This window comes from Tribolium madens, unplaced genomic scaffold (genome assembly GCF_015345945.1).
Source record: "Tribolium madens isolate multiple individuals breed KSU strain unplaced genomic scaffold, Tmad_KSU_1.1 Scaffold_1;HRSCAF=32;Tcas5.2_LG8, whole genome shotgun sequence".
NCBI lineage: Eukaryota > Metazoa > Arthropoda > Insecta > Coleoptera > Tenebrionidae > Tribolium > Tribolium madens.
The window spans coordinates 7926703-7941742 of record NW_025400984.1 but is presented as its reverse complement, the minus strand read 5'-3'; the positions used below and the strand labels follow the sequence as shown (position 1 = coordinate 7941742).

Genomic DNA, 15040 nt, shown 5'->3' with positions numbered 1-15040 from the left:
CCAAAGTTATGTTTTGTACTACGAGTGCCATAAATGGTCACGCACCCTGTAGAGGTGATTCAGGAAGTCCGATTTTTTACGGAAGAGTTGTGTTAGGATCAGTGTCGTTTGGGGATGGTTGCAGGAGGTTACATAGACCTTCGGTCTACAGCAGAATTGACAACGGACTTGGTTTTGTGAAAAGTGTTGTAGGAAAACTAGGTTATAATTTGAGCGAAACTACACTGCCAAAGGGGCAATATACTGTGTACTACATTTCAGCAGGAAAAATTCCTGCAAGAAAAACTCTCTTGATAATTCTTTTGTTAAGTTTAATGTTATTAAAGTAAATTAAAATTGCAATTTTTATTTTTATTATAGAAACACAACTCGTGGACGTGAGAAAAATTTCCTCGTAATTAATACACTAGTTTAGATAACGCCTGCTCCTGCATTGTAAAATACCCAACGCGTCAATATTTACATTGTGTTTTTTTTTAATTAGTCCATTAGCACGCCATTTTCTTCTTAGATTTGCACGGATATGGCAACATCCTGTGCATTATCGGAAGTATCCAACAACATGGTTGAACTCAAACTTTATCAAACTCCAAGTATTTGGGGCCCAAGGATGCTTGGACACTTGAGTACTTTCGAAACTAAGCAAATTACTTGATTAGTTTGATCAAAATAATAATATTTTCCCGGTTTCAAGTCACCGCTTACGTTCAGGGCCGAGGACGGGTCTTCACGTAAATCACCGGAAATCTCAATTTTATACACCGTAATCATTAGAGGGAAGCAACAAATGTAAATCTTTTATTCAAAATCCACAAGACGGACGTAATTCTCTAATTATGGCGTCGTATTCGGTTTTCAGATGAGATTTTCCGACTTTCAAACTCAATTACGTAAATTCAGATGAAAATTTTTGAATAAATAATTTATTTTAAACTTGAGATTTTTTTAGTAAATTACTTTTAATTAATAACAGTGTCGGCTCAATTTAAAATTAAATATTGGCAGTGCCGCTGCTGCCGGCAACGGTGTCCAAAAAAAAAAATAAAGGATGGCCAGCCCGCGCATTGAAATATCAAAAATTAAGCTGGAAACAGGTTTTTTTAATGAAGAATTAAATAGTCCTACCTTATCTTATTAACGTCTAGATGTTTTAACATCGCTCTTGTTAAGAAATTGGAGCGACTGTAGTTCAATATGCTAATTATCCACAATGACTGAATATGACCCTAATTTTTAAAGCTTACCATTAGAGTACGCTTTTGATTAAGAACAATTCAACAATCTTGTGGGGTTGTATGTACGTTAAGTATTTGTCAAGCAAAACCACTGTTTCAAATTATTAACAAAAATATTTTCAAATCTGTTGCCATCATACTCAGTCTTTATGCATCATTTCGTATTTTGACAAAATACCGTCATCCTACCTTAAACTTTCTTTTTTAATACAAAAAAAAATGTTTTCACTGATAAACTACTCCATTTTGTACTACAAAACTTAGAGCAATAGGTATGTACACATAAGGTAAGTTTAATAGGTAGAAATTTTAGGAGATGAGCAGCGGTGAGAAGAAGCAAAAATGATTTAATTTACATTTTGTGAATGTTTATACTAATTATATTAGCAAAAACTATACCTACTTAAATTATGAAATATAGAGTTTTATCGCTGATAATCTCTGAGAAATTATTTCTTTAAAACCTTTTATTGACATTGTCAAAAAAAAGTCTTTTAAACTACATCTAGAACAATTTAAAAAAAAAGGAAAATTAGCGGCAAAACCTAAAAAGTCTTCGCCGGAAGTTGGTAGGCGTACCGTTGCCGGTAGCGGAGACACTGCCTTAAATACCACATCCCATGAATAGAGTTTTAAATGATTAGTTTGAATTCTTATTTTGTCATATTATATCAAATTGCAAATTAGTTTCTTATGCTTCTTAAATTCTTATGTTTTAGTTACAACTTTATTTGTTGAAAACTTATTTATTTTTTATAAAATATCGTGATTTGCAGTTTTATCAATTACTTAATTAGGTTTCTCGTTTGTAATAATTACAAATAATAGATACTTATCAAATGTTTTTTTTCTGAAATTTATTTGTTCCTTATCAATCACCACTACTGACTACGGGTATAATAAAAATACTGCACAAGGTGAGTTAGAGGTTTGTTTTTTCAACTGGAAATTATTTAAATTAAAAATACATTAAAAATTGTTAAAAAAATCCCTCTTAGTGATTCACTCTGTATATCACTGAAATTTTCGCACATGTGTAATAATGGGACTATTTTTAACTCAACAGATTGCATCCAATAAATTGAAATTAAAGATTTTCTCATGAGATTGTCTAATTTTTTAAACGAGAAGTGCACCGATTAAACACAATTGTTATTACATAATACGTTTAATTTATTGATACTAAGCTCACAACTGATGCTTTAATGTCTTCTTTTTCTCAGGTGGTGTTAACTGGATGTAGACAATTACTCAGATTAAAAATTAAAAAATTGATTTTGGATCTTTTCCCATGAGATCTCCTCGTTTTATAAACGGCTTAACTTGACTCAATGATTTCTGTACAAAAAGGATGCCGGTCAGTGGCATTACGAGCACAATAAAACTCCCGGTGTAATATTGGCGAAGGGTTCGTTCTCACGACACAATATTCTCATACCTTTTCTACCTGTAGCTCTCATTTTTTCTTAAAAAAAACGAGAAATTTTCACCCAATTTAAACTAAAACAGATTCCACGCCCATCTTTGAATGTCAATGAATTTTTTCAACTTTCGAATCGATAATAATTATTGTCACACGCAAACTTCATTCAGAAGATGTGGACATGGCAAAGATGAATTAGTCTGACGGGATCGCGATAATTTCCCACGGGAACCTTCTCTGGATAGGAAGTTGATGTTTTTGCAGTGTCGAATTGTGACCAGTTTTACTTATAATTAAACAGTGGCGAGTTTCATCCCTTACCTGGAGTTATGCAATCCGGACAATAGAAAGGAATGTCTGGAATTTGGCAAAAGAAAGAAAAGGGCTTGTGGTTGGGTTTTTGCCGAAAATTTTTCCAAATAAAGCATTATTTTTATAGCATCTCTAGCACATGTTGTAATTATTTTCCCTCCCGTTTTTGTCCATCTGTCTTCGAGTCTTTCCCCCCCTCGAAAAGTGCCACGTGCCCAAACATCTGTTCCACCGGAACCTCTTTGTTACCCAACACGCCAGATGGTGGCCAAGAAAACGGCCCATTCAATGCAATACCACTTTGGACGCGAAAATCTCGCGAGAAAAATAAATCGCCGACTTTTTGGCGCCTTGAGGAATAACGCGAATTCATGAAAACCTTGAAACGCGGAGTTTCGAACCTGAGAATGAATAAAACGGATATGGGAGGATGGAAGGGGCCGTTGAGGCCGTTTACACCACAAATGCGTTCGACCTGACTGCCTCCGAGCCAAAAAAATTATCAAACACAGACACAATTTCTAGTAATTGGGGTAATTAGCAAAAAGAGTAAAGCGAGAGTGATTGAAAGACGACAAACTTATTTTTTGGAAAATTTAAAACGGGTTTTGCGAGGTATTTCTATCAATCAATTAAACAGGTTTGGTGACTCCCATCGGAAGTAAGGTTTTTGACCATGCAATTTTTTTTTTGTTTTTTGTGGACCCACCCAACTCATGGTCCAAACCGCGTTCCCCAGACCCATAGGTAGCGGTTGCCTGATTGGAAGGAAGAGGGTCTGCCCAAGGCACCGGCAGTCAACCAGACTACCATCGTACCACATGCACACAGTTCTAATACAAACACAGGATGTGCTCGGAACGTTTTCCATTTTTGTGATTGTGCGAGTTGTGATGGTGAATTTTTGACTGTTTTGACCATGGAATAGAAGCGAAAAAAGGTAAAGAATGTCGTTCACACGAACCTATTGTTATTCCAACCACAGTCTTGCTTGGCATTTAATGTAGCTTCTGGACTGCTAATTATCTATCGAGTTAACCGCAACAATATTTTGATTTTAACAAAGTCACTTTACATTAAAACAATTATGTAAGAAATGTATTTTAGACAGAATCATTATGTGATTAGTCATAGTCAATATACCTACTGAGCGTATCAAAGAATAAATAAATAAATGGTTACAAAGTAGGTAGTTCATTACCTTTGTTTACGTAGGTACTTAAAATTATTGCGCTTAAAAAAATTAAGAAAACTTTTAGTTTCTGATTGTAAAAGTCAAAATAATGGAGACAAAGAAAATCGTTATTCTTTATTAGTTTCTTTGGTTTTTCTGATTTATAAACAAAATAAACAAAAGTTTGCTAATTACTGGTATTTAAAACTTCTGAAAGTTTTGGTTTCTGGCTCTGCCTATCAGTGGCATACTGAGCAGGGTTCCGAGCCTTAAAGGGGCTCCTTTTCGTTGTCCAATTACAAGTTACGAATTTAAAAAAGTTCAAAATTATATTTTTTTTATTTGCTCTTAAAATTTAATTGTGATGACTAAAAAATGTTATGTCTGCTTGACCTTATAGGTATACAGAGTGCGCCAGAACTTGCGCTCCAGAGAAAAATGCTATCTAAGGTAAGATATCAGGAACATGGAAAAAATGTAAAAAAATATCTAGATATAAAAATTTCGAAGTTATGAGAATTTAAATTTTGTACTTTGACTCTATTTATTTCTGTTGGAAAAATATTTTTTTTTGCTACAGGTATTAGAAGAGGAAACAAGAAAGCTGTATCTTAAATTGTAACTTAGTTTAATGTTATATGTGGCTTTTATTGGCAAAATTTTTGTACCTTTACTAAATAATTATAAAAAAAAACTTATGCAAGATCATCAGTATCATTAAATGGACATAAAAAATGTAAAATGTCAAAAAATCAATGTCAAAATTGTTTGACAGAGTTTTTTAAACATCTTTTGTTTCTGGTAGCTTATCTTATTTTTTCTCTGGTAGCTTATCTTATTTTTTCTCTGGGGTGCGAGTTCTGACACAACCTGTAGAGGATGTTAGTCAAAGCAGAATTAAATTCTACTCCATCTAATGAAGAAAAATTTAAAGTGTTTCATTTAGAAAAATTGACTTATGTGTATTTGAATTTCCTCAAACGTAACGTTAAATGTTGAGGGTTTCAAATATTTTTTTTATGTCAAAACACAATTTCATAATAGTTAAAAATTGCAGAGTTATCGATTTTTTAATAGGAGAGTTAAATGATGAATAATTCGGGGAATTCAAAAACGCAATAAAAAACATAACTTTTTATTTAATAATAACAAAGTTGATATTTATTTCCGATATAACCGGACGTGCTACCATCATGAAAATATTTTCATTGCGTAGAACCTAACTGATTAGGGCTATAGGTACATAAACAGCATGTTTTAAAATGATTTTCATCTAGTTGCATATGGAATTTGTATGCAAAATAAAAAATGCCGCCTTAAAAATATTGAATCTAATTAACCTCAAATGTTAATTTATTTTATCCGCAAACGTCACAAAAAAGTGACCACTTTTATGACTAAATAACACAGGTAAAAGTTTTACTTTTCAGACATGGAGTAAAAACACTGTTTTTACGCCTAGGCGTTTTCACTTTTACTTGACACTTACTTTGACATTTACCACTGTTATCTCTTTCTTGTCTCTTTCGCTTTTTCAGCATTTTCTGGGGAGGTACAAGGTAGATTATCAGCATTCGACATTTTGCACTATAAACTACACCAGTTATGCACCAATTAAATCAATCAACACTTTCGAAATCTCAACACAAATTCCGAAACTGACGCGTGACGTTTGTTATGATTTTATTGCAAAGCGTCCTGATTATTGAGGTGATTTACTTGATTAGTGGTGTGTTGCTCTTTTCTCTCCAACTGAATCGTTTGCAGATAAAATAGTATATGTTATTTGGAGTAAAAGTGAGTTTATGTGGCTCAGCTGAATCCAAATGAACGTTCAGCTTCGCCACATAAACAATCACTTTTACTCCTAATAACATAATCTACTATTAATTGACAGCTATCACTATTGACAGAACTATCTGATTCAGAAAGAGTAGAGTAGCTAGATGAAAATCATTTTAAAATTCGCTGTACCAATTTTTAGATAAAAATCATTATCAGAGCTTCCAATACTGCTAAAGTGGGGTTTATCCTGAACATCCGGTATATTGAATGGGAATATTTATTAATTTATTTTTAAATTTTAGATTTTTACATTATTTTATTTATTAAGTTATTATTCTTATATATTTTTTTTTGAATAAAATAAAAATAATAATTTTAACACTACCATGGTGGGCGTAGGAAAAGGGCCCGTGCAGCCACGATGGAACACGGGCCCATTAAGAGCTCAGTACGCCACTGGCCTATTCTGGTATGTTTTACTGTTTTTAAGGAAATAGTTTACAAATGTGCAAACTGCTTTTTCTGCTTTTATTTGTATACCAATTTTAGATTATACAGAGTCTTTCGTTTTTATTGTTACAAACTTAAACAGGCGATAGAATATTCAATTTTAAGACAAAAGTTTCCTATGAACATGTATCAAAAAATGTTACCTACGAATTTAAAGATCAGTTGTCGAAACTTTTAATCATGGGTCTCTTAAATGGTGAAACAAATTTAATTTTTAATTTGTATTCTTTTTATGGACTGTATGACAAATTGTAAACTGATTTTACTCAAAAACGTTAAGTTTTATCGAAAAAAAGCAAGATACCTCTTTTTTGTGAAAAACTATGAATTTTGTGGCTGAAACTGGCAAAAACCAACCGCCAAAATAGTTAGGGTACTTTTTACCCTAAACCCCCCAGTTTATCAGGCCCCTGAGTAAAGATTTCGACATTTTATCTTTGAATTCATTTGGGTGTATAGGTTATCATTTGTACCAAATTTTGTAATTTTATCCACGATGGTTTCTGAAATATTGGAGAAAATCTATTAAAAAATGCACCCCTTTCAGGGGATGTGGCTCCTTTATATAAATTTTTTCGATATATGTTTATAGAAAAGTTTTATCTTAAAATTGAATATTCTATCACCTGCTTAAATTTGTAACAATAAAAATGGAACAGCCTGTATATTTAATTAATTTGTATGAAAACACAAATAACAAGAAACAAGACTCTGACCACCAGCGCGTTGTCTCTTGTTATAAATATCTGCCGTTAAAACAATGCCTAGAATTTATGAAAACGCTTAGTTGAAGGCTTAAATAGCTGCGAGCTTAAGAATCTCCTTGGAATTTTGCTGCAATGTCGCGAGCTTCCAACTTTTTAATGTGCATTAAAATAGGTAATTTTTTGTAACGACACGCCGAGACATGAGTGTATTTGTAAGACACACCTGCAAAGTCCCCTCAGGCATACCAATGATATTTTTTACTTTTGCAATATTAAAAATTGTAGTTTGTTGATAGATTTTCCATTGCAATTTCCTGACGAAATTCAATTTAAATCAGTTTACTTTCAGTAATCCCATCAATCGCATTTTCGTCGAAATTCATTGCGAGAGTAATAACAGACGAAAAAATTTAATTATTTTAAGAGTCTCGAAAAAACTGAAATTTTATTTCATTTTGCGTTCACATTTGCCCTTTTAGACTCATCTGATGCATAGTTATCAAGGGGTTAATATTGTTAGTAGTGTATTGTGTAATAATTTTCTAGTTGTTTGTCATTGTATTGTAGTTACATGCCTGCAAACACAAACGACATTAATATTTATTAGGTGAGAGAGCCTGCCAGTGGGGGTGATAAATTCATTGGAAGCGAAGAAGTTTGATACTTCATTGTAGCATAGTTTGAAATGGAATTGAACCAAGAGAGTCATACGATAAAATTAGAATCGCTTTAAAACGACAAAAAAATGAACAATGCAATTTCTTGGTGTAATCCCTCTTAATCCTCTCATCACTCCACCAAGATTATAATCTCTTATTACCACCTATAAACAATGTCTGCGCTGCGCAATTTCCTATCAACGTCCTCATTACTCGACTAAAAATGTAAATGAAAAAATTTCATTTTAGCAAAAATGTCAACCATCGTTCTCCTGTTTGTCCTCGTGACAACCGCCCTCTGTGACGACCTCTTGGACGAATACGTGAGACACGTTGATGACGTGAATAAACCAAATAAACTGCACCAAAGACGCCCCCGACGCGACGTTGCGGATAAATGGACCCATTCCGAGGTGTTGGATAATGTCGGTGATGTGGTTTTGAGGTGGCAACCGCGACACCGGGAGATCCTCTTCAGAGTGGAGGCGAGGACAAAGGGATACGTTGCGATTGGTTTTAGTCCTGATGGAGGCAAGGAGAATGCGGATATCGTCATGGGATGGGTCGACGACAGGACTCTCCGGGCTTATCTCCTGGTAAGTTTAGTCGGAATTTGCAGAATGGGGAGAAAGTGCAAGTGCCACAATTACGGGAATTATTAAGAAAGGTCGACTTTTATTAAGTTTATTAAACTTATCCGGGAAGATCGCACGACATTTTATTGGAAATTACGTGGGAATTCTATTCACGTTGATCTGGGAAAATCGCGCTTTTCTCAGATTGCTGGCATGCCTGCGAGAGCTTTTAATATTTAATAATTAAGTGGTTATTGATTACGTAACACCTTTTTCTTCTATTAGCTCGTTACGAGCGTAATTGTTGTGTTAAACTTTTCGCAATTTAATTATTACACCAAGTTGCATTTAACTCCTGTTAAAGTTCTTTGTTCTAATTGAAAAATTGTGTAAACTCTTCCGACCGGAATTCACTTTATGGAAATTTCAACGAATAAATTATTAAATTTTTTATCACAGTGTATTTAATATAAATCACTTGGAAGACGTCTAATTGCGAGGAATTTCAGGAATGTCGCTAGTAACAGGAGAATTACAAGCATTTATTGCATTTTATGCCATAATAACAGATAATTCAAATAGAAATTTATGAATTATGTCTTCCACTCAGTGTAACAACTACATTTTACTATTTCGTTATCTTTAAAATAAAACAGACCACTATTTCAGTGGCGTAGCCAGAGATAGAGTTTAGGGGGGGTTTACCTATGTAAAAAAATGAGCAATTATTCAAACTTTATTTCAGAGAATAAGAAATAAGAAAAGTTGTTTAGAATCAACATGTAGGCCCCTATACCAAATTTTGAAATCGTCGGGCAACTAAGATTTTTTATTTTTTAGTAACAACAGTTAAGAAGTTATTAAAAAGTTGATTGAAGTTAAAATCTTAGGTCCCTATAATTTCATTTCAGCCAACTTTGATCGCTCACATTTTCTTTTATGTTTATTTCCCAAATTAAAGAATTTTATTAGTAATAAAGACCACTATGGAAAAACAAAATTGTATTCATGACAATATTAATCAGTGCAACGACTTATTAGTCAAGCACTACCTACTTTATCAAATTTTAAAATTGTTTTTTAAATAATCAGTGTATTTTTTAAATTTGGCGTTAAAGCTTACTATGAAAGTTTGATTCTGAACGAACCATCGAATTGAAAGTTATTAATATGACATTTAACACCTCACTGGCATATTAAAAATTGTGGTCAACATTAACACTTTTGCCGAAATTAACCTTAGTAATGAAAAGTTTTTATTTATTTATCTTTTATATTTATTTGAATTACTTATTAGTAATAATAATAATTAATAAAAAAAAAATATTGCTTAATGTTTCTTACAAAACTTACCTTTTCTTTATATTTCTTTTAACTTACTTTTTGTTTACACATACACTATTAACTTATTGAAATTTTAATAATAAATTGTTGTTAATTAAACTTTTATTGTTTCAACTAATTTCCAATAATAATTGATAATAATGGATACTTTGAAAGAAAACAAGTTTATAATTGAAGTCTATTTTCGAAGTGGACGCTTAGTAAACGGCGATTTTTTAATTTTGAGTTAAAACAATTTTCGTAAAGGGGCATTTTTTATTTTACATAGGTGGCTAGATGAAAATCATTTATAACCACTTTGTACATACTACACTACCACGGCGTCAACAGTCTTAATGTTTTCATTCAATATATATATTAAATACAGGGTGTCCGGAAAGTCACACACCTTCGTGACACTGTATCATCGGGGCCTCGACAACAAGAAAAATGTTAAAAAAATCTCTCCATAAAAATTTCGAAGTTATGAGAGTTTAAATTTTGAACTTTAGCTCCATTTATTTCTGTTGTTTTTTAAATAAGCTTTTTTTGCAACAAACTATTACAAGAGGAAACAAGGAAGCTGTATCCTAAACTGTAACTCTGTTTAATGTTATTTGTGGCTTCTATTGGCAAAATTTTTGTACCTTTAGTAAATAATTATAAAGAAAACATATACAAAATCATCCGTGTCATTAAATAGACATAAAAAAATTTCAAATGTCAAATTTTTTTGACAGATAGAATTTTTTAAACATTTTTTTAGTACTCTGGGGGACTACCCAATTACTCCCTTTCAAGGAGGTGTGCGTTTTCCGGACACCCTGTAGTTATCGAGAAAATTGCTGATAAAGTCAAAAATATCCAAAATATTATTTTTCTATTTCGGTGTTAGAATAGGTCATTTGCGTGCTGGAATAAGACGTTCGCGGTAATTTAATTTTAGTGACGGACTTTCTTCACAATTCATTTTCAAATGTGAAAATAAGAATAATTTTAATTTTTTACAGCCGCCTAAAATTATTCCACACATAAATGTCGCCAACCGTCGCAGAATTCTCTACAATAAAAAATTAATTTTCGGTTTTTAAATTATAAAATGATATAAAGCGGCGAAATAGAAAAAATAGTATAAAGCACTTGTTGCAGAAGGTTCTACAAGCTTCGCGGCTCGTTTCGGAATTTCAAATTTGTGCTTGAATAGATAAGATACCTTCTGCAACTTGTACTTTAATATACTATTCTAAACGATCAAGAATTTTGCAGTTTTCTCGACCCCCATCGATTTCTTCGAACATTTTACATATGTAGTCATTCATAAAAACATTATAACGTTTGAGGTACAGTTTTGCCGCAATTTACAAAATAAAAAAATAGTAAAAATTTGTGAATCTTCTGAAGTTGTGACAACATCGAAAATAATTATATACAAAATTTGAATGTTTCATTTGGTTGTTTCTAAAATTTAATTTTTGTTTTATTACCACTGCAAAATACTTTTTCCTGATTTTGTTCTGGGAGAGGGTTTTAACCCCCAAAACCCCTCCTCGCTGCACCACTGTACTATTTTGTTAAAGTTTATTTACTAGAATTCAAAATGCAAAACTAGAATCAGCACCAAACGTAAAATTCAATAAAAAATATCTTTCTTCTTAAATTAAATCATTTTCTATCTTTTAATTAAAATTTATTTATTTAAATAAACTCCGATTTAATTAGCGTGAACTAATTTTTGTTATGTCACTGATTTATGAATTTTTTAATGAAAAAGTAGCATTCTTCCAAGCGCTGTTTGTGAGACTTTTTTAAGAGGGAATCCATTTTCTTTGGATCAAATGACCCAAAAGACAAAAATTGCTCGCCTTTGGCAAGTAACCAAACGAACCTTTGGATTCTTCGCCTTGAATCGATCACACGTGCAAATAATCTTTGTACTCGTCCATATTTGCACAAGACAATCGTCGAGCGATTCCTCTGCCTTGCGATATCCATACTAATTGCTTCATATTTTCGGTGGCTCTGTGTTAAAACTCGTTCTAATTAATTCACGCCGTGAAAAAATTATTCAGGTGGCACCTGTCACTTAATTTTTCGGCCAAACAGATGTTTGGAATAATTATATTTGACTGAAATAACACACACAAGTGATAAATTCAACTTTGTATACATCGTGGTCAATGTAGTGGAAAATAATAAAACCGCACTTTTCTATAGTTGTTATTGAAATGTCCTTTTCGTTTATGAATTCACTTAGAGCGTCGGATGGGAGCAACCGCAAGATTATTTTAACGGCGTCTTGGTCTGATGGATGTTTCGAAATGTAGGTGGTAAAAGTTATTTTTACGGTGCGTTTTGAGCTGAGATTAAATGGAAGAATATCTTGCAGTAAAAATCTCTTTGACTGTTTTTGATGTTTCATTTAAAAATTTTACACCCACTGACATGTGGCTGTGAATCCAGAGAATAAATTAATTAAAGTGGAATGGAAGAAAAACAAAAAGAATTTTTTTAACGGACTTAACAAGATAAATATAAGACATTTCAATTAAACACTGAAAAATGAAATTGCTTGTCAATATTTTATGTGACCCCAAGAATTTATTACTACTTTGGACCTTTCTTTGAAAAATACGTCGCTTTTATGTAGTTCCATATATTTTATTAATATTTAAATAAAATTTCCTGTCGCCTTTGACTACCTTCCAGGGCCCCAACTTTGTTAAATTCAATAAAATAAAATAACTCAATTTACCTTTCTAAGAAGCGCTTTACATAATCGTGAAATTCCTATTTTTTCCACGTTTGATTAAAACTGTATCTACAGGATGATCGTGTCACGAATAACCAGTCCGTTGATGTGTTTATTATTTTGTTGAAATTGTGATTTGTGTCCCGGATATAGTAATTGCGTATTAACATACGAATTAGCATTAGTCGGAGGCGTCGATTTGGACAGGAAATCGTATTGTGAATTCATTATTTCTGACAGGAATCTCTCGTTAATGAGTCGAGCGACGAAATTTTGCTTTTTCTGCAATGTGACGATATTAACAATGTTGAGAATTCCGCTCGACGCAAACTTGAATATTCTAAACGCGTTTTAGTTTAGAACATTTAAATTCTTGGTCATGTGGCTCGTAAAATCATAAAAATCATGTAAATGAAGTAAAATTCTCCAAAAACGAAAACACCTGTTGTACTGAAACTAGATTTTGATCGCTTTTTCGGTTAGTAACGAATTTTTGTGTTGAAGTAAGTGTGATTTCTAGTTGCTGTATAAGAAAAACACAGGAAGTGTTTAGTAATAAGAGTCATACTTATTGACGAAAGCTCTTTAATAATATGACGTTTTAATTAATTACCTACGAAATTAACATTTAGCGGAGCTTTTCCGCTACTAATCACCCTTGTGGCAATAATAAATTTAATTAATTAATCAACTATGAAAAATAATTATTATGGTTTAAAGACTGTTAATTTGGAGGTGTTAAAATGTTTCTTTCGATGTATACAAAATTTCGCCAACTTTGCAAACTAATTTATTTCGTTATGGGGCAAAAAAACGTTCGCATGCAGTGTGTTAACGGTACAAAAATAAATAAAAAGATGTGGAGAGTATAAATCCGCTCATAAACTCATTAAAAGAATCGCCAATAAATACTTCATGGAAGTGTTTTAATCCTTTCCAAAGCGATTTTATTCTCAGGTTATACTATAAATAGAACTCGTAACAATTTTATCTGTTTCAGGATCATAATATTTGTTCTTAACTCAGTACTGTGCACGAAGGTATTTTAATTATTGCCGTAAAAATGCTATGTTCTGAAATTTTAACTATCTATTTCATGGCAATCAGTAAGTGAAGAATCTTGTTGAAAATTGGCATAATGAAACGAATCAAATTTTTATGTTTGTCGTAATTCGAATAAATCTGTGACGATTTAGTGGACCACACTGGCGGGAATGTCAACCGTTTTTTAATTAACGCATTTTTGGGTAAAAATATTTACTCCAAATTCTTCAAATTTAATTACCAATTAAACCCAAGTAACATTTTTTGATCCCGAATTTTCGCTTCATATTCCAGGCACTTTGCCTCAATTAAATTACTTAATAACTCGACTAACACTCGAGTTTCTCAGATAATCGAGTCTCTATTAACATGAAGATCACTCTACAACTTCCTGTCCCCAACATCCGGCAATTATTCAACGGAATTCCCAACGTTTTTTTCCAGGACTGCCATGGGGTGCCCGACAGCCAAGGAAGTGTTCCCATCAAAGATGAAATTGATAATTATACACTGATGAGTGGGAGCCAAAACGATACGCACACTGTCATCGAATTCAGGAGGGTTTTGGACACCTGTGACCCCCACGACTACGTCCTAACAGTGAGCGATTTTCTCAAAAAAATAAAAATAAAAATTACTTGATTTCTTTCTTTTGCAGGGAGACACGGTTGTTGTAATTTGGGCTTATCACAACACCGATCCCCAATTAGGGGCCGAAATGATCTACCACGGAGACAAAAGGGGCGCCCAAAGTCTCCATTTGCTGGGGCCTCCGCCGGTCCCCAAGGCCGCGGGGGGCAACATCAGGAACTGGGACGTAACGCTACAAAAAGTAAGTATTTATATTTCAATCAAAAAAATAATTGGATTATTTGGACAATTTTCAAGTTTTTATGTGGCCAATTAATCAGAATATCTAAATTTTAAAAATATTTTTGCTAAAAAACTAACAATTCTATTGATGATTTATTTTTTATGTTTATTTTACGAACGTAGTGAGGCAAATAATTCAGCTGAGCCACGTAAACTCATTTTTACTCCGAATAACATATATTATTTTATCCGCAAACGTATTCAAATAGAGAAAAAGAGGAATACTACAATTAGCAAGTAAAAGAACAAAATAATAAGGACGCTTTGCAAGTAATGAAATCATAACAATGCTTATAACAATCATCACTCGTCAGTATTGGGATTTGTGTTTATTAATTTAACTAGTGGATGACTAGTGTAGTCAGTAGTGCAAAATGTCGAATGCTCCAGAAATTGTTGAAGCAGCGAAAGTAAAAACGCTTGAGCGAAAATTCATACCTGAAAGGTACAATCAGCTTAGAAATGAATGTCCTTCTAATAAACCGCGCGGTTTATGAACTCGTAAACCACATTAATAAACCTTTTCCATTGTAAACCTCATTTCTTATTCAACAGTATATTTAGTTTAAAGTAAAGCTCACTTACCGATTTTACTTTCAATTGATTAAATAACAAATTATTTTAAAAAATTCACAACTTTATATTATTAAAAATTAAATTAAAAAATTTTT

The 15040-nt window shown here is 32.6% G+C and overlaps 1 protein-coding gene across 1 annotated transcript in view; it reads left to right on the top strand.

Annotated features, from left to right (window-relative positions):
• The first annotated feature begins 3754 nt into the window (after positions 1-3754).
• The window catches only part of LOC123016294 (MOXD1 homolog 1), a 14549-nt gene continuing 3263 nt past the window's right edge, over positions 3755-15040 (top strand). Inside the window, exons 1-4 of the mRNA XM_044416600.1 lie at positions 3755-3910; positions 8055-8401; positions 13941-14096; positions 14155-14328. Of these exons, the coding sequence (XP_044272535.1) occupies positions 8060-8401; positions 13941-14096; positions 14155-14328 (672 nt within the window). The 5' untranslated portion in view covers positions 3755-3910; positions 8055-8059. The remainder of the gene's footprint in view (positions 3911-8054; positions 8402-13940; positions 14097-14154; positions 14329-15040) is intronic.